The sequence below is a fragment of the Phodopus roborovskii genome, unplaced genomic scaffold (assembly GCF_943737965.1).
Source record: "Phodopus roborovskii unplaced genomic scaffold, PHOROB, whole genome shotgun sequence".
In the NCBI taxonomy this organism is placed as follows: domain Eukaryota; kingdom Metazoa; phylum Chordata; class Mammalia; order Rodentia; family Cricetidae; genus Phodopus; species Phodopus roborovskii.
This window is the reverse complement of record NW_026126619.1, coordinates 4289822-4309060: the sequence shown is the minus strand read 5'-3', so window position 1 is coordinate 4309060 and position 19239 is coordinate 4289822. Positions and strand designations below refer to the sequence as shown.

At 39.6% G+C, this 19239-nt stretch overlaps 1 protein-coding gene across 2 annotated transcripts in view; it reads right to left on the bottom strand.

Annotated features, from left to right (window-relative positions):
* Lin7a (lin-7 homolog A, crumbs cell polarity complex component) overlaps positions 1–4860 on the bottom strand; it is a 114332-nt gene extending 109472 nt beyond the window's left edge. Inside the window, exons 1-2 of one of the 2 annotated variants that reach the window (XM_051206411.1) lie at positions 4706–4784; positions 4465–4555 (exon numbers count right to left, since the gene is read on the bottom strand). In XM_051206411.1, coding sequence (XP_051062368.1) covers positions 4465–4546 — 82 coding nt within the window. In that variant the 5' untranslated portion in view covers positions 4547–4555; positions 4706–4784. Of the gene's footprint in view, positions 1–4464 lie in introns of both variants that reach the window. The other variant, XM_051206412.1, reaches the window with a different exon arrangement.
* Positions 4861–19239: the final 14379 nt, after the last annotated feature.

Here is a 19239-nt window from a genome sequence, read left to right as displayed (position 1 = left end):
CTGATCTGTAGATTTACTTGGCCTATACAACAAAATTTCTAACCCAAGACGTAGCCTTATGGTGTAATTGCTTTTAGGCAGTTTTATTTATTTGTTTGTTTATTTATTTATTTATTTATTTATTTATCTCAGTGTATTAACTAGATGATAACCAAGAAGTAACTCCGAAAATAACGTTCTATATACTTCCTTCACTATGATTCCATTTCCTAAACATCATATTAACACAAGACATGAAGACCAACTGAAAATTGTCCCTTCTCAGTGAGCCTTCCTTGATCAACACCAACCAAATAGGTCTCACCCCCACAATCTCTCCTTTGGTTGCTTTTTCAGAGCATCACCCCCCCCACACACACACACCCGGCCTCCAGCATCTTCAAATATCCCTTCACTCAGGCTCCTTCCTCTTCTGCTTGCTCTTTCACGGTAGCAAGCAGGGGATACAGCGTCTCTTCCAGAGAATCTTTACCCCCAGTTACGGACAAATCTTGCTTCCTTCCTTTCTTCAGTGCTCTTCTCACACGTCGCAATCTCAAGGGCTCTTCCCTTGACGGATGCACCCATAGCAATGGCCCTTTGTCATTTGTCCAGTTTTGTTTTACTCCATCAGCTTCACATCTGTATATGTGAACTCATTGTATCTCTCTCACTAGCATGCAAACACCATTAGGTTTTACCTGTTATTGCTCAGCAGGCACTACTATACTGCTCGGAGCAGTGTTTGGGACAATGCTAACAGTAACTTTTAGTGAATCAACCTCTTACCATGTCTCCTCCACTAGACTCTGAAGATTCACAGAGGCTGAAAACCTTTTTTCTTGTATTCCCATAGTATCTAGTATGTAACAGGTGGTAAATATATATTGAATGAATTGCTTATCTGGCTTAAGAAAAAACAAAACAAAGCAAAACAAAAACCTTTCCCTAGCAACCTTTACTTATGACAGAAATTAGAATTGTCATTTGTCTAGCTTCTCCATACACCCTGGTTCCACATAAAGTGTGACTTATAGTAGGACCTTGGTAAGTAAATGAAGACTATGAAGAAACAGTAAACAGGAATGTAATCTACCCATAGTCACCTCCAAGGTCTGCAGTGCTGGCTAGTTCAATGTCTTGATGCAGTTAGAAAAGAATCTATTCCTTTTGGCTAGCCTGGATCTTAAAGTCTTATTCCCAGACCAAAATCAAGGCGAGTGTGACTTCTAAGAGTCGTGCTTCCAGTTATTGGTTTTGAATTTGAGGTGACTAAACCTTAATTTAAACCCTGTAGCTTTGATTTGTTTCCTTAAAATCTTTCCCTGAAGAATTTGTGTGTGTGTGTGTGTGTGTGTGTGTGTGTGTGTGTGTGTGTACGCGCGCATGCATGCATACATACATACATGCATTATGGATGCATGCATGTATATATGTATGTATGTTTGTTTGTTTGTATATATGCTCCCAAAAGACACTAGCAATAATTAAATCTTCCATTTATAGGCAATATAGCTTTAAAACCATCTGTTTTCATTTCTTTTGTGTTTTATTAAATTTGTATAAATTAAAACACTAGAAATGAACCAGGAGCCCTAAAATTATAGCATGCATCTTCTGATTTGCTGAGATACACTTGGTTGTCCCTGACAAGAGTCTCATTTCCTTCTTCTCTATTGCCCACCAGCAGTATCTGGTGGTAGACACTTTTAATTCCAACACTCAGGAGGCAGAGGCAGGCAGATCTCCCAGTTCAAGGTCATCCTGGTCTACAGAGCAAGTTCCAGGATAACCAGAACTACTCAGAGAAATCCAGTCTTGAAGGAAAACAATGAACCAAAACAAACAAACAAAACTCCCAAAACAACAACAACAACAAAAATAATAACAAAAGGCAATGCCTTGGTAAGCAGTTGTGGCTGACAGAAATTCACCAAGTGAGCAGGGGTAACAACTTCCCTATGTGAGCTCTGGATCTACAGAGCTGTGTGTCCATTCCATACCAACTGCACCTTAGTTTGCTACGACATCCCTCTAATCAGTAGTTCTTGGTTTTCTTCAGGTTTTAGCTCACTAACACTAATCCACATTAATTTTACATTTCCACCACAAGTCAGGGACTATGAGTGATTCAAAGACAGATGCAGAAATGGCCTCATCTCTCAAGGAGCTAAACTCATTGGGGAGACAAAAGTGACAACCAGTTATAAAGTCTTTGAAGGTGCTACAAGACTTTGGGAGGGCAAATCTAAAATGTCCCGAATGGTACCTGGGAGCTTGGTGTGATGTAGTCTCCAGTAGGTGGCCAAACACTGAAATCCAAATGAAGGTAAACCTGCACAGTACTGAATCATCAACCCCAAATCCCTAAAGACCAACTGTGTTAAGCCCTTTTCAAGGACAAAGTTTAGAATCCCACATTCCATCATCTGAATCATAAAATCACCTACTCAATCATATTGATCACATTAAGGTACCATCAACAATGAAGTACCTACTCTATCATCATACCATCGCAGTGAAGGAGAGGGAAGATGCATCTCCCTCATCAAGCAGCTCAAGCCAGTAAGGACAGAAGGCTCATTCATCCAGATATTCATATACTTAACCTAGCTTTGCTTCCTGGATTACTGTCTGTCAGGTACCATCTGAGTAGAAACAAGAATGCACTTTAAATCTTTCTCTGCTTAATATCTCCTCTGAACAACTGGTTATAGGGCATCTAAGGGCGAAGATACCCTACTCCCCAAAGTGGGATAAAGGTATTAGCAATAGCAGTAGTGGGATATAAACTTGCTTGGGTATGCATGCGGTCTTCTTGGAGTGTTTGCTTTTAACGCTTTTAACGTAGTTAGAACTTGGGATGTTTTACAGAGTTAAACTTGGGGTGGTTGATGACTGTAATTTGGTAATGGGACAATATAAGAGCTCATCACATAAAAACAGAAATACTTGGGAAACCCATCGTTTTTAATAGCCTGCCATCTGCTTGGCTCTTACCAGCAATGGATTTATCCTGCTTAGTACGGATGATATTGGGGGTAAAAGTCAAAGATTATACGACGGGTTTCTGAGCTCTTTACTGTTATCAATTTGCAAGCTTGTAAATGAACATTTCTCAACATAAAAATCAATTATTTTTCATCTCTTATCCCAAGTAAGGTTGCTATGGGCACCGCATAATATCTAGTTCTGGCACCAACAGATTGAGTTAAAGTCACGAGAGATCTCTCCAAATTAAGAACCTCAAACAGAGTTTACCAGCTTTGCCGCTGTATTCCCCAGCAGGATGCTCTTTTTGCCTTGCTGGGCCCTGCTAGTTTAATCCTCCAGAGAGAGAAATTTTAGAGGGACAGGGACTAAATCATTTTCTTTTGAGCACAGCATTTTCAAATGGCTGCCCCGGGTCCTAAGCCCTGCCTCTGGCTGCGGACAAGAGCTGGAGGTGCCCTCTGCAGAGCAGGGGACTCTGGCGCCTTAGCACCTGGACGTAGGGAGGGAGCAAGGAAACTCCCACTCAAAGCAAGGAATCACTCGGATGCACTAGTCAGGCCCTGATCCTAGAGGAGAAACCAGTAACCAGGCTTGGGAAGGTTTGAGGAGGTAGCAAATGCTGGCTGTTTCCCATGAAACCAAAGAGTAGGACGCACAGGTCACAAGCTAGAAGTTAAACTGTTACCCAGCCTGCGCTTTGTCCCTGCTCTGTCTGCAGCCCAGGCACAGAGATGCCCTGGGCTGGTAAAGATCAAGGTTGGTTTGGAGCAGGAGACAGGAGTTGCTACCGCCCTGGAACTGCAGGAGGAGGGAGTACCGCGACTCAGCGACCCAAGTCGCAGCTCCGGATGGGAAGCTGCAGCCCAGCCGGTTCGCCTCTGGGATGTGGCGTTCCCTCGCCAGTTAGGCTGCCCGGGTTCCTCTCTGCCCTTTCGACCGAGGGCAGCGCCCTGGCTTGGCAGCACAGCGGCGGTGCGCCCAGCTACCCTGCCAAACGCACTGCCACCCCGGGGCGATCATCTCCCAGTCACCGCAGCTGCACAGAGCCTGTCTCCATCGCAGGGACAAACTTCCTCCCTCTGGGTCCCTGGGCCGGCAGTTGGTAGCAGGCTTCCCCACTGGTCCCTTCGCTGCTCTGGTTGGGAGAGCTTTCGCTGTCCCTCTCCAACCTCCAGTCACCAGCACTCAGCGGTTCCTGAACATCCTCTCCAACAAAGCCAGGGCACGGAGACCCAGCAAGGGATTAGGACTGGCGGCTGGAGCATTGGAGCCCTGGCAAGGCATCCACACCCCGGCGAGCGCAATGAGAAGAAGCAGCGGGGACCAGGAGAGAAGAGAAAGTGCCCTGCTCCGGGCGCGAAAGCCTCCTGGGTTGATCTCCTCGCCCAGCTGCCCCTGGCCAAGCGCATCCTGCTATCCCAATGGGACTGGGCAGGGCGGAGGGGGAAGCGGTGCGGACTCAGTGGCCTGATGGACCAGCTGCTCCCTTACCTCTGTCCAGAGTAAGCGGCTGGACCACTGTCAATGTCGCCATGTCTGCCTTGGGAGCCGAAGTGATGCTCGGCTTCAGCATCAGCAACCGCTTGTAGTGAGAAAAAGAGGAGGAGATTGGGGGCGGGGGTGGGGAGGGAAGACGGAAAGGAGGGGGAGGGAGGGGAGGCAGGAGGGTGGTGACGGAGGAGAAGAAAGCTCGGGTGGGTTGGTAGGGTTGGTAGCCAGATGGAGATTCAACTGTTCTGCCAAGGCGAATCTTGAGAGGCAGCGCCAAGCAGGGCAGGTATCCGCGAGCGTCTGCATGGCCAGGCGCCGCCGAGAAAGGAACGCTCAGCCCTAGAACTTTGCTCCTCTGCCCATGAGCCAGGGCTGGGTGTAGCTGGTTAGCTGTCTTTCAACTTTCCAACCAAGCATAATGGTCAGAATGCACTTGTACATAGAGGACACGAAAACAGGAGAGAGGTGGGGACAGAGGTTTATAGATTTATTTATTTATTTATTTATTTATTTATTTATTTATTTATTGGTTTAAGAAAAAAAATTCAACCTATTAATTCCACATCCCTTTAGAGAGAACACGCTGCTGGCAATGGCGGGGGGTGCTGATATATCATTGTAGTTGCTGTTAATTTCTGTTGAAGCTTTCTTAGAATGTCCACTCCTAACAGTTCAGGGTAACTGACGGAGGGCCAGGGTTCTATAGGTTAAGTGTTTTTCTACCCAACTCCTAAATGAACACTTAACCTAGAAAATAACTTGCCTCCACAAGCAAACTTCCTTATAATGTTTTAAAATTAGATAATATAGATTTCTGTCATTGAAAAAAATGTCTAGGACATTTTCATATTAATCTAGAAGAAGCATGTGTTCAGGGATGTTATTTACTGATTAATTAGCATATGTGATAAGAATTGAGCCAAGGGTCTTATACACCATTTACTATATCCTAGGTTCATTCTTTCCCTACAGCCTCTGGATTAGGGTAGGGTAATATTAAGGGACTTATTGTAGAGTCAGTTGACCAGGACTTTGTTACTGGAGCCTTCAAACACGGACTGTGAGCCCTTTATCCCAGCTTTCACTACATTTCCACCAAGTCTTATCTCCTTATCAAACCATGGAGAAGCATGGGTAACTCTCCTCTGGGCATAATGGGAACAGCGCCTGGATGACAATGCTTTCTGTTCATTCCTGTGACAGCTAAATAATCCTGGTCACTACCAACACACCCCAGAGTGGGGATGGGTTGCAGCAAAGTATAACCAATGCTATGTTCTTCTAATTAAACCAGGAGATAGAATGCAGTGGACTTTCACCAATGATTGAAATAGTCGAAGGTGATTGTTCAACAAATCCTTAGTGACACAGGGAGGATAGTAGTCTTTAAGTACTTTTAGGAAGAAACTTTCTCATGAAGTTCAACTCTTAATCATGTGTATTAACTGCCAAACTCACAGGCTCTTACAGACCCCCAGTCTCTTTACCTGCCAAACAAAGGGACCAGCTTCCTCCAGTTGCACAGTGACCTGGTAATAAGAGGAAACTGAGTCTACTCTGCAAGTTCACTGAGATTGGTGAGCTGTTGATGGGCCTGTAAAAAGGGATGTGTTCCCAGATTAAGCATACGCATAACGTTGCATGGACTGAGTGGGTTATATTCATGTTTTTAGGGACACACACACACACACATTTATACACATGTACGTGTGTGTGTGTGTGTGTGTGTGTGTAAAACAACAAATAGAGACCATAAATTTGAGAGAGAGAGAGAGAGAGAGAGAGAGAGAGAGAACAAGAAAGGGGAGGAAACAGGGAAATTATGTAATTATACTTTAATTAAAAATTGAGATTTTACAAAGGAATATACTTCATAGTGCTGCAGAGAAGGCTCAGTGGTTACAGCATATACTGCTCTTGCAAAGCTCTCAAGTTCTGTTCCCAGGACAAACATCAAATGGTGCTCAACTCCTTTAATTCCAGCTCCAGGGGTCTCTGACACCTCTGGCCTCTTCAGGGATATGCACTCTCAAGAACAGACCCACACAGACATATAAATGAAAGTAAAATAAGTAAAATAAATCTTAAAGGATGAGTGAACTTAGAGAATAGTAGATTATAAATTTGTTAGTAAAAGCTGCTAATTATTTATTATTGATATTTACTATACATCATTAGGTATTTATTAGTTTAAGACCTATGCTAGGGACTGGTCATGCAAAGGCCGACAAGATTGAGCCACCTTTCTTTCTACTTAGTCCTGGTTACTTGACAAACAGGGAACAAAGTATAGATCTGTGCAGTAAGTGCCATGAGCAATATAGGAAGAAAGCATTGTGAGAGGCAGAGGAGAAATGGGCAGCTCTAAGAGGTTATCAGTATACACAGGTACTAAAGGAGGTAACCAGAAGAAGAAATTCAGTTGTGTGTCTTGAGAGCAGAGTGTATCTCAGGGTTTTGCACAAAATATCAAACTCATTCAATAGCTGTAGATGAAAAAATACCAATCCCTTGGACACTAATGTAAACCTTTAAACAAAAATTTTGATTAGAAATGTGTACATCAGCACTCGATTAATTTCTCTAAAAGCCTTAATTATATCAATTTCAACATAAATTTCATATTTCCAGGTTTCTGACAGCAGGATTTTTGACTTTATATGTTTCCTAATGTTTCTCCAGGACCAATATTTTATAGCATGTTTCTTAATTTAGGTTTTGAGCTCCTTAGTTGAAGTTTGCTGTACCCTTTTCTCTTTTTGTTTTTTTCCCAAGAACTAAAAGAGAAAGTACCATTTGCCAGGTATCTGTCAGTTATTATCTATAGTATTGATAAATTCAGTATCCTTAGCTTATGCTTCAACACTTGTGGAAAAAGATTAACATGTCAGCACGTATAATCAGTTGTTTTCATTAAATTAAATTGTGAACTAGAATTCGTATCACCTTTGGAGACGTGGGGAGACATAGAAAGGAAAATGTCCTGAATTTCCTTCTTGTTCATGAATACGTATGCCCATGCTCAGATCTCACGGTCACTACAGTTCCAAACTTCGTTTCATCAAAGTCACTGTGCTCGACCCATTCATCTGCTGCTCCTTTTCTGTTTATATCAGAGTTGTTGAGATATATGTAAGTGCATTTTAGTCATAGCCTTTGGTTACTCAGTCGCTCTATTATTTCCTTAGGAGGTATACAGTAGTTTAATTCACTGGCAACTGAATCCTCAATATTATTAACATTATTTAATAAATACCTTATTAAGTAGCTTGTATGGTCAAGGGATGGTGAGTAGTTGTCCCGCTGGCCTGGTCCCAGAGCCCTGTGATATTTCTCCCAGCCTTCCCAGCCCGATAAGTAGATATTTATTTTCCACTTTGAGATAAGTAGACTAATGCTCATGGATGTTAAACTACTTGTTGTAATTAAAAAAAAAATGGCACAATAGAAATAGTCATCATGAGCCGGAGTTAAAGTGGAGGGCTTTTTTTTTTTTTTTTTTTTTTTTTTTTTTTTGAGGGGGAATCTTCAAAATGGGAAAGGGGAAGGGAGAGACCTGCCTCTGGGGACAGGAGTGGCAGGAAAGAGGAAAGGGAGGCAGAGAGAAGAGGGAAGAGACAGAAAGAGGGAGAGAGAGAAAGAGACAGGAGGTGGGCAGGGCCCTTTTGAAAGGGAACTTAATGAATAGGCACAGGTGATGCTCTTAGTGGCTGCAGCTGAGGGTGTGTCCTGTCAGGACTCCAAAGGCAGGCCAGTGCAGATGCCTAAATACCAACACTCCTTAGTAACAGCACCTAGACACAGGAGACACTATGTTTGCCGGGAAGAAAACCTAACGCTACCTTATTGGATATTTAGAGTTTCAGACATTTATTTCAACTGCAGGTGTTAAGTTTCATTCACATCTCCCCTCCCGCCCCTCAGCCATTCTCCACTTGCTTGAGACACAGTCAGAGGCAGGAATGTATGGAAGCAAACATTCTGTTTCCAATGTAAACCAAATGCAGCTAATAATAAAACAACTGTCTGCTTTGAAATATAAAATCTGTTCTTGCTAGAAATTTCATTCAAAGCTCGTTAAATCTTCTTTCCTTAATTGAATCTTTTTAAATTACATGGCAGAATCAAGAAAAGGTTTGCAAAAGGCATTAGCATACCAAGAAAATATGTTTAGCTAAGTTTTCAATGGAGTGTAATAAGCACAGCTTCACATGAGAAAAATAGCACCCTCTAACTGAAACACACATTTTTTTTTTTTTTTTGACTGATTCAAGGTATCATGATAGCTTTTTTAACTCACAGGGCTCTGTCAAAATGCCACCAGATTAAGATGGAGAATCAACCTATGCTTCAACAAGTAAATGTTTTAGCTGATCATTAGGAAAAATATCTGATTGCATTTACTGTCTTTGTGTACTTGCTATTTGCCATACGCTGTCCTAGGCACTTAAGATAATGTACAAAAGAATAAATCCTATATTTACTTACTTTTTTTCTACTACAAAGGAGAAACAAGAACGAATAATTAGCGAGTAAGTGCTATGTAGAAATTGGAAAAGTTGGCAATTAAATTAGTTCTAGGAAAATTTCAGGTTCGCTAAAGGTAGAGGTACAGAGTATCTTAGAGAATAATTGAGCCAAAGCAGGATGGCATACCTGGCAATGATCAAGAGTTTGTTATAGACTACCATAAAATAACAAGCCATAGAGAGGCAAAGGGTGGAATATAAGGTAATTATTAGAAATGTAATGAACCTTTCAGTTCATGCCAATTACAAAACGAATGATAATAACTGTTAAGTGAAAAATTGTTTTGTAGTGTCTACAATAAAACTTGCTGATACCAGAGAGAAGAGTTACTAATTCAGAGTTGGATATCAGAAAATTAAAGATGAAATGAACATATTAAAAGTCAATTCTCATTACTTTTAATTACCTCAAACTAATAAAAATACATTGTAAAGGGAGAAAAGCTGAAACCTGAATAATTGTTCTTTAGTTGTAGGATGTTTTCGATATTTTCTCACATCATTAATTATCATGTAACTCATAAGTATAATATTTTTACTCTGATTCTTATGAGAATACCACGACTCATAACTATAAAACCTTCCTGATTTGTGAATGTTTTGCTTATGTCTATTTGGTTCATATAACAGAAAATAATTTGTTTTAAGTTATCATCTTTGGTTTATTTTGTAAGTGTCATAAAGCAAAATGTTCATTTCTTACTGAACATTTTGAATTTACAGCTTAAGATATAGGTGATCTTTTAATGAAAAAAATTAAATTCGAAGCTTTTAAATTTCCTTTTTATTATGCACCCCACCTTGCATTTCCTAAACTCATGCCAGGACAACACAGGAAATAAAAGAGCACTAATACAAGAAAAATATATACAACTCATCTTTTCTCACAATTTCTCTGTATTCATCATCTTTTGGTACTTACAATATTTAACTCTTTTTTAAAAATCACTATGAACTTAAAGTTTTTAGTTTATTTTTAATAAAAGACTGTATTTTTTATTTTGGGGATGCTAGCAATTGGTGTAGGGCTTCACAGGTACAAGCCACGTGCTCTACCACTGGCCTGCTAAGCCCCAGGCTCAGGCTTTATATCTCTTCTTTGTACATTAAGCACCTGCTCTCTCTTTCTGCTGCCTGCTGAAGGATGCTGAGTATGTAAAGTCCTGCCTGCTACCATGCTCCCTGCCATGACGGTCATGGACTTGCCCTGTGGACCTGTTAGTGAGTCCCCAATGAAGCTTTCTTTTATAAGAGTTGCTGTGGTTATGGTATCACTTCACAGCATCAGAACAAGTGACTAAGTCAGCCCGTAAATGAGTCACAACATACTTGATAGAACTGAATTTCAAACAACACATCCATACCATCTTTTGCGTATTCCTTACTGACCAGGACACTGGACTTAGGGTAGAGTTAGAAATAAGGAATCTTCTTGCTTTTTGTTGAGGAGTTTTATGAAATAAGGAAGAGGAGATAGAGGCATAGAATTAGAACATAATGTGTCCCCAGGAAGAAATGCTACTATAAATTTGTATGTTTTAAATGTATGCATACAAAAACAAAAAGAAAGGAAGAAAACCTGTATTGGGAACTTCTTTAGAAATTGTTTATGTTCTTTCGGGAGAAAGTAAGGATATTTCTTTCTTTTGTGTAGACAATGAGTTTCCCTTTGAGTATGAAGAGACACACTCTCAGACTTTGATTAGGGGAATCTAATTAAGCAGGCAAGATCTTCTAAATGAATTCACGGGAAACCAAGGAAGGCAGTGAAGACTCCCTTGGATTTTCTGTGGTGCAGACAATTTATTTACCAATGTGACTGTGGTGTCTCTAACAACCACTTTGATCATTAACAAGGACCCCGAGGTCTTGTTTTGGATTGTAGCTCCAGTTCAATTTTCAGTACATTGATTCATTTATTTGTGGGGACATTTATGTGTAGGGGAGGGAATATGCAGAACTACCAGTGTGCATGGGCAGAGGTCAGAGAACAAGTTGCAGGAAGTCAGTTCTTGTCTTCCACAACGTGGTTGCTGAGGCTTGAACTTGGGTCCTTGGGCTTGTCCGAAGACACATTCACCTGCCCTAGGAATGAGGGGAAGGGAGGGGATGAGGCAGAACAGGATAGAGTAAGACACAAGACACCATCAACACCATCCTGTGGGCTCTGTATAAGCACACAGGTGCACATACCCTGTCCTCCACATGCTCACAGCAAAAGTCACCTGGGTCCTGATTTTAGCCTCATTTAAAAGAGGGGATTCAAGAAGCTGTCTCTTGAAAAGCACCTCAACTTGTAGCTTTGATTTCTATAAATCTATCTTACCTTATTCCTGCCAGCAGTGTAATTTCCCTTTAACTCCAGTGCTATAGGATTAATTAAGGATATTAGGAGGAAATGGACATAAAGGCCCTTTTTTAAGTTCTTCTCACATTATTTCATAGTAATTGGGCAACAGAATTTCCACTAGGCATACTGGAGAACTTACATGTCAGTAATTCACAAGTTTACGAACTAAATGCGGCATTGCCATGGACAGCACATTCAGAAGAATTCCACAGTTGGGTTTTATGGTCTACTGCTGTAGTTTAGAGGGGGTTGGGGGGATGCTACATTTCACTATGATCCTTCTAATCCAAACATGGAGCTTAGAGAATTTAGCAGATTTATTAGCCAGAGCAAATTCTGCTTTTCCAAAATGGAGCTCCAGTCTTGGCTTCTCAATTTCCTGCTTCTGCTGTCATGGCTGAATTCTGTTCATGCAGGAAACCTTTCTGGGGATTGCTTCTCTTGCGGCTCAGACTCCTCTGAGCCTGTACAGATATTCGAGGCAGATCTGTTTCCATAAAGGGATGCCATATCTCTGAGAAATTTCCTCTTTCAAAGATTTTTTTTTGAAAGAAAAAATTAGTTCTTATTCAAATCATTACTCTTGTATTGGCTCTACTTAAGGCTTTCTTATGACTTCCTGAGAATTTTACCATGAAGGACAAGGAAAAGACAAATGAAAGTTGTAATTCTGTGTTAGTGTCTCAAGGTACCTACTATCTGGGATGTGATTTGGATTAATTATGCCATATCAAGTATATAAATATTCTTATGTAGACTCTGAAGACAAACCTGTCTTTCAAAGTACAGAGAATAGGCAGACCTCAGGCCCTTATATGGGTAAAATCAATTTGGTATGGTATTCTGACAAGCTTTTATTTATCCTATTAGTTTTATTTGGGAGGGGTTCTTTTTTTTTAGAATGAGTTTCCTTGTGTAGCCCTGACTTTCCAAGAATTCACTCTGTAGACCAGGCTGCCCTCAAACTCACAGAGATTTTTCTGCCTCTGCCTCCTAATGCTGGGATTAAATGCATGCACCACCAATGCCTGGCACAGTCAATTCTATTCTTGATAAGGGTTTTGCTTTGAAAATTTAAGGATGAGCGAGTGCATGTGGTAAACCATTCTGGATTATCCCAAAATCCCACTCACCATGAATAAACAATAACAAAGCCTTTTCAGAATACACACACACACACACACACACACACACACACACACACACGCGACACATATATAGACAATCAGGTTCCCCTACATATAAAAAAAGCTCAAATAAGATTGTGATATATATATATATATATATATATATATATATATATATAATTTAATTTCAATAACATTGCTATATTTATGTAAGTAGAACTCTATAATGTTTCTTGCAAATTTCAGAATATTTCATCAAAGAAATATTTCATGAGTTTTCAGATAATTACTAGGATTTTAGTCTTTGACAGTACCAAAAAAAATTCCAAAATAAACAAACAAAAGACCCCCCAGGTTTTTATTTATGTTGAATTGGAGGAAATGACTTGGGATTAAAGTTCCTTGCTGTCAAACATGAGGATCTGAGTTTGGATCCCAGAACCCATGAAAAATGTAGAATGTGGGCAAGCATTCAGCATTCTATCATACAGCATTCGAGAGGGTGTATAAAACAAGATTCCTGGGGCATGTTGGCTACCAGCACAGCCAGAAAACAGCCCTGAGGTTCTGTGAGAGCCCCTGTTTCAAGGGAATGAGGCAGAAAATGATAGGCTAAGACACCAACAACTTTCTGTGGACTTTATAAGTGTACCAGTGCACACAGTCCCATCCCAACTCACACACTCACCGTATGCCTTTTATAATTTCTACTCTTGCACTTTAATCCCTCTGTGTGACTATCCCATGACTATTGCCACTTACATCATTCGGGATTATTGCTGCCTTCCAATATGCCCCTTATTGTGTGTCAGCTGATTCCTCTTACCCACATAAATAGCACGGAGACTTTAGCTTGTATAAAATCTAAAGTGATTAAAACAAAGCTTCCACAGAATGAGCACTAGTTTTTATTTCAAATGTATGTCATACACTTTCCCGGAATATGGTGGGTCAAAGTATTGTGATAATTTTCTGCTAAGAAACCAATAGTGTATACATCTAAAGAAAGATAAAATCTAAAAGCTTAAAACTTCACTTTAAAATTTTTCAGCTTACAGATAAAGTTGCATGCATTTGTCATGTGCGCATGACATTTTAAAGCATATAAACATTGTGGAGTGTGTGTGTGGGGTGTGGGGAGTGGATGTGTGTGTTCTACCTAATGAACACATGCTTGGTCTCACATAGTATTTTCACAATGAGAACATTTTACATCCAGGATCATTGCTTGGGCGAAAAATACGTTATTTATTATCAGCTTTAATTTCTATGTTGCATAATAATACATGGGTAGATATTTATGTGTATATGTGTTGGTGTGGTTTCTATAGCTATGATGTGTTGGTATATGTATGTACATAGGTGCATACCTCTGTGCATGTGTGTGAAGGCCAGAATAGTCCATAGAGGGACATCAGACATCTTGCTCTATGGCTTTTTAAAATTCTCTCAGAGAAGGAGGGAAGGGAAAGTGAACTGGGATTGACACATAAAACAAACTTGTTTCTAATTTACATTTTTTTTTAAAAAAGGGGAAAAAGATATTGTCTCTTATTAGACCTGGATCTAGAAGGGAAGCTAGCGGTCTTGTCTGCTCACAGAGAACTAGGGTCATTATGAACATGCGCCTGATCTCACCTGGATGTCAGTGTGGGCACTGGGGTCTGAACTCTGGGTCTCACGCTTGTGCTACAAAGCATTCTTATCCACCGAGCTGTCTCTCCAACATCTTGATACTGGTTTTGTTGTCTTTTATTTCCATCAATAGAAATAATAGAGGCATGCCCAAAGGACATGGGAAACTGCAGTGAGATGTTGGAGTGCCTGAATTTCCAAGCAAGAAGAAGCCCGGCTCATTAAGTAGCTAAAATACAAAAGAAAAAGGCATATGATTTTGTTAATTGTCATTCAAAGGACATTTTAAAAGCTAGTGCATACACTGCTCTCTACTGGCTTTACTGTTATTGCAACCACAACCGGTGTCATATTTGCAGTTATGGGAGGTGATGAACTCCGCTTATTTTGAAGGCCTCAATGAATTTTAAGTTCTATTGATTTCTACATGTCTATGTATTTATGTGTAGCTGAGCATAAGTAGTCTGTGACATTTTATAGTGAAGTTGGTTGAGGAGTCTGTAAATGTGTAGTTAACATACTTATAACTAATTATATACTAAAAATACAAAGTGATGGATGCAGACCATAAGGGCTGAGGCATAATGTGTTTTAGTTCAGCTAATAACCCACAACAAAGGCTACAATGCTGGGCTGGCCTGTGCTTTCGCTCAGGAAAGAAGGGAAGGCCTCTAAGGAGCAGGACAGGTGGCTACGAATATTCGGCAATTTACAGCATCATGGACTCCTGCTTTTCTCTTGTTACATTTGCATTCTCTCCTTTCATTGCATCATTTTCCCCCAGTAACTTCCTTGGTGCTCTTCAAATTCATTGGGGGGGGGGGGGGGAGACAGAGAGAGACACTCAGAGGCAGAGAGAGACAGAGACAGAAACAGATAAGAACAGACACACACAGACCAGAGAGCGAGAGAAAGAAAGAGAGCGCTTTTATTCATTGTGTAATTTCATGTCAGGTGCTACGGCAAGCAATCAACAGTGCTGCAGACCGTAGATGTCCTAAAGCAATTACTAGTATTTGTGGAACTATTACTCAGTTAAAACAGTTGCAAATGCTTTTAAATCAGGGAAAGGATGCGGTGTAATTTACGCTTGGGTATAAATTGATCTGAGAATCCAAATGGCCCAGAAAAGTACATTAGGGATTTATGATTTCATCCCAAGAGAGATGGAAGTCAATAATGAGGTTGTATAGAAGAGTAAATAGAACAAACATGTTTCAAGAAGAATTATTTCAATGCAATGTGTAGAGTGACTTGGGCACAGGGAAGTGGTACCCATTTGAAGAGAATCATTTAAAAAGCCATTCAAGAACCCAGGTGAGAGAGTTTTCACATATTGAACAAAGAAAATGTAATTTAAATTTTAATAAAGTGAGTGCAGACCAGATCTGTTTGGGAGTTATTCCTGGTAAGAGCTTGGAGACAAGGAAGAAGAAAAAAAAAAAAAAAAAAAAAAAAAAAAGGAGGAGGAGGAGAAGAAGCAAGAGCAGCAGCAGCAGCAAAGGAGACAAGATAGTAGAAAACATTCCTAAAGTTTTCTGGCATGTAAGAAGGAATAAATAGTCTTGATTATGCTGAAGAAGGAATTATTTGGGGAAAAAAGAAGACGGTTTTAGCTTTGAATGCACAGAGTTTGCGTTTGATGTAGCTTTAAGACAGAGAAATGGTTATGCTGTTGATATTATATTCATCCTGTAGTTTAGAGAGTTCTGAACTTAGCTATAAATTTGAAAATAATAGAATTATTTGAGTGGAGAAAATGCTTAAAAAGAAAATTACTGAAGTTTGATTGAAAATATATCATTAATATCTCATGAAGTCCAATAATATCTTAAGCCATAAAATGTAACAAATGTCAAATTTGGCCAACAATAGAAACCACTTTAGCTCCCCGAATTTTCCTGGCTAAATCAGAACAGGGCTGAGACCATGTATTAACCAATCCAGTATTTTTCTATTACATTATTACTATACTAAATTTTAAATCACGTAATGTGGAATATTCCTTTACACTGTTTGAATGTGTGTTGCTGTGATTGGTTTAATAAAGAAGCTGACTGGACAATAGCTGTAAAGGACCAAGTTAGGCAGGAGAGCCAAACTGATAATGATGGGAAGAAGGAGGATGGGGTCAGAGGAGTCACCAATAGATGCAGGGAGAAGGAAGATGGGTATGATGTGCTGAGGAAAGGTACTGAGCAATGTGGCAAAGCTTAGGTAAGAAATATGGGTTAATATAAAAGTAAGAGTTGGGTAATAATTTGTCTGAGCTATTGGCCAAGAATTTATAATTAATACTCTGTCTCTGTGTTAGCTCTTTGGTAGGCAAGAAAGAAAAGTCTGCCTCCAATGTAAGTAGATAGACAATGCTTTGTTTTCCACCATCTACTAATTGCATAGCATTGAACTGAGACTTAATAAATATTTGGGTATGGGAAAGAAAATACGTTCCAAAACAATGCCACTTAGCAGACTCTCTGCATTTTAAATATACTTTTTTTAGTATGGAAAACTGATTCAACATCTCAACAAGGCCTTTTCTCTACTCGATTCTATGTGTATATATATGAAGAGTTTAAGGAAAACATGCCCTTGTCCTACATACACCTGTAATTATTGCATTTATCTACAAGACAGTTGGACATGGTATATGCCACAGCACAGAAGGCAGAAGAACGAAGCATTGCACAAAGCACATAAGCCTTTAGAAATGTGGCATCATTTACAACTAGAAGGGTCTTCATATGTGGTAAGACTGACAGGGATTTCAGCGGGGTTAAGCAATAGGTAGAAATGTCCAGTTATGCCATGCATTGTTTGTTGTTGAAGCAGTCTACTTGACTGGAACAGAGCATGGAAAAATAGCAGCGCAAATATTTTTTTAAAAAAATTGGAAGAAGCTGGTAGGGACAGAAATGGCAGATGCTGAACAATAAAGAATTGTTATAGTACATGTTTCGGGAACAATGGCGTGTTCAATGCAAGTTCAATTTGTAAAGTATATTTTCTATCTTTGGTTGATTAATTCTCCAGATGTAGACCCCAGAGACACAAAGGGTCAACTTCATCAACTTTTGATGTCTGAAGATCAAATTCATAGCATACAGGACCACAGAGAGGACTGGTCTGACTCTAACCACTCAGGATTTCTTAGCTCCCTTTAACTTTCCAAAAACATCCTCACATATAACCGGAAATGACTCCAATCTTCTTTGAAATCATTCTGATTTTTTTTTTTTTTTGGTGGTGGTGTTTCTCTTATCTCCCAATAGTATTAGAACAAGGTGCCTGTGAAATCTCTAATGGCTTATGCATTACAGAATTATAAACTAAAAGGCAATAATGAAATTGAAATATCAACTATTGTTGTTGTTTGTAGTGTGTGTGTGTGTTTCTGAAGATTAAACCCAGAGCCTCACATACATTAAACATGTAATTTATCCCTGAGCTACATCCCTATCCTGAAATAGAAGATGTCTGGTAGAGGTAGAAAGTTAGGACAGAGACAGAATGCTGATATTTGGTGAGGAATAAAGGCATTCATTTGAGGAGTCTTTAGGGGAGTAATGAAGAGACAGCTTCATTCCAGATGAATGAAGATAGTTTAATTTTCACTGTAGAATGAAGATGGATTTTAAAATAATGATACATTCATTTGGTTGAAATGCTTGGAGAAAAATGAACTAGAGAAAGTGTGTGAGTATGAAGAGTTATCAGTTCTGTCGCAATTGCCATTAACACCAATTTTATAATTGCAGGGGAAGCCAGGGAATAACTGAGCCCACACATCACTGAACATGCAGACATTATATTTTTACGTGGGAATCCTTTAATTTCCTTCAAGATTTTTACATGTTCACCATGGATGTCCCCCATAATAGTGTTTTTGTGTATAGTGACATTTTTATTCTGACCGTTGGACATATAATCAATGGCATATATATGTGTACAACGTAAGCATATAGATGGGATCTAGCTTTCGTTTTTATATAGTGTGTTTAAATGTTAGAGCTCTTGACAGCATCTATATCTGATGCCAGTAGGACTTTCACATTGTTGATATAATAACATATTTAGAGGATAGAAGAGGGATGGCAAATGAGCAAGTTAACAGTTCTGTAAGTGTAGCTCATAAGTGTAGTGATAGGAGGAACTCAAGCTGAGTCGATGGGAGTGTGGGTGGAGGTGACTGCCGGGTTAATTGCTCCATTCAATATCATTCAGTAGAAAAATGTGGAGATGAAATTGCAGCATGTGTATTCCTGCCTTTCAATTTCCCTTCATCTCTATGTTCCTTTTGTTTTTCTTTTCCTATGATTTTTATCACATGCTTGATTCTCCTCCCTCCCTGGATTCTTTTGGAAAGGATTTAGTTCAAAAGGAAAAAAAAAAAAACTTTCCAAATGGCTTAAAAATAAAGAAAATGACAACCATCTATTTACTGTCCATATATAATTGGAAAGATGGTTACGTGGAAAATACTGTCAAATTGCTTGACAAATAGGCCTTTTGAAGGGACAAATGTGCTATGAGATGTCTCCGTGGTTTGCTATGGGTTGTAGGACACCAACAGTACCAAGCCTGTGGGTCATTTTAATTCCTTCTTAGTAGATTTCCAGCCATACGGGATCCAGTCCCATGAATAATTATGGATGGTTCTTCTACATAATGAAAGAACATCTGTCTTCAAATGTGAAACTTCCAATTCTTAAGGAATATTCAGCTTTACAGTGTGATTTAGAGACGAGATATGGTATAACCATGTGTCAAAGACACTATACCCTAACATGCCATCAACTCCAGGTTAAAAAGTCTTTCATTTTATTGTAAAATTTTGTTATTGAGAAAGTTCTTAATTATGTAAGTTAAAGCATCCTTATTTCCTATTGACTACATGACTTTCCTTCATGTCCTCTTTCTCAAGTTAGCTCATATCTATGTTTGTTTTATTTGCATATTCATAATCAGCATTAATGTTGACTTTGCAAATTCTTTCTATTTGAGAAACGCATGATTTATATCTACTATTCCCCCAAGGACCACATGTTAGAGACATGGTGGTCATCTCATAGGTTTTGGGGATGTGATGGCTTCTCAATTGCTTTGTGCTCACCAGTGGATAAGTCTTTGGTAG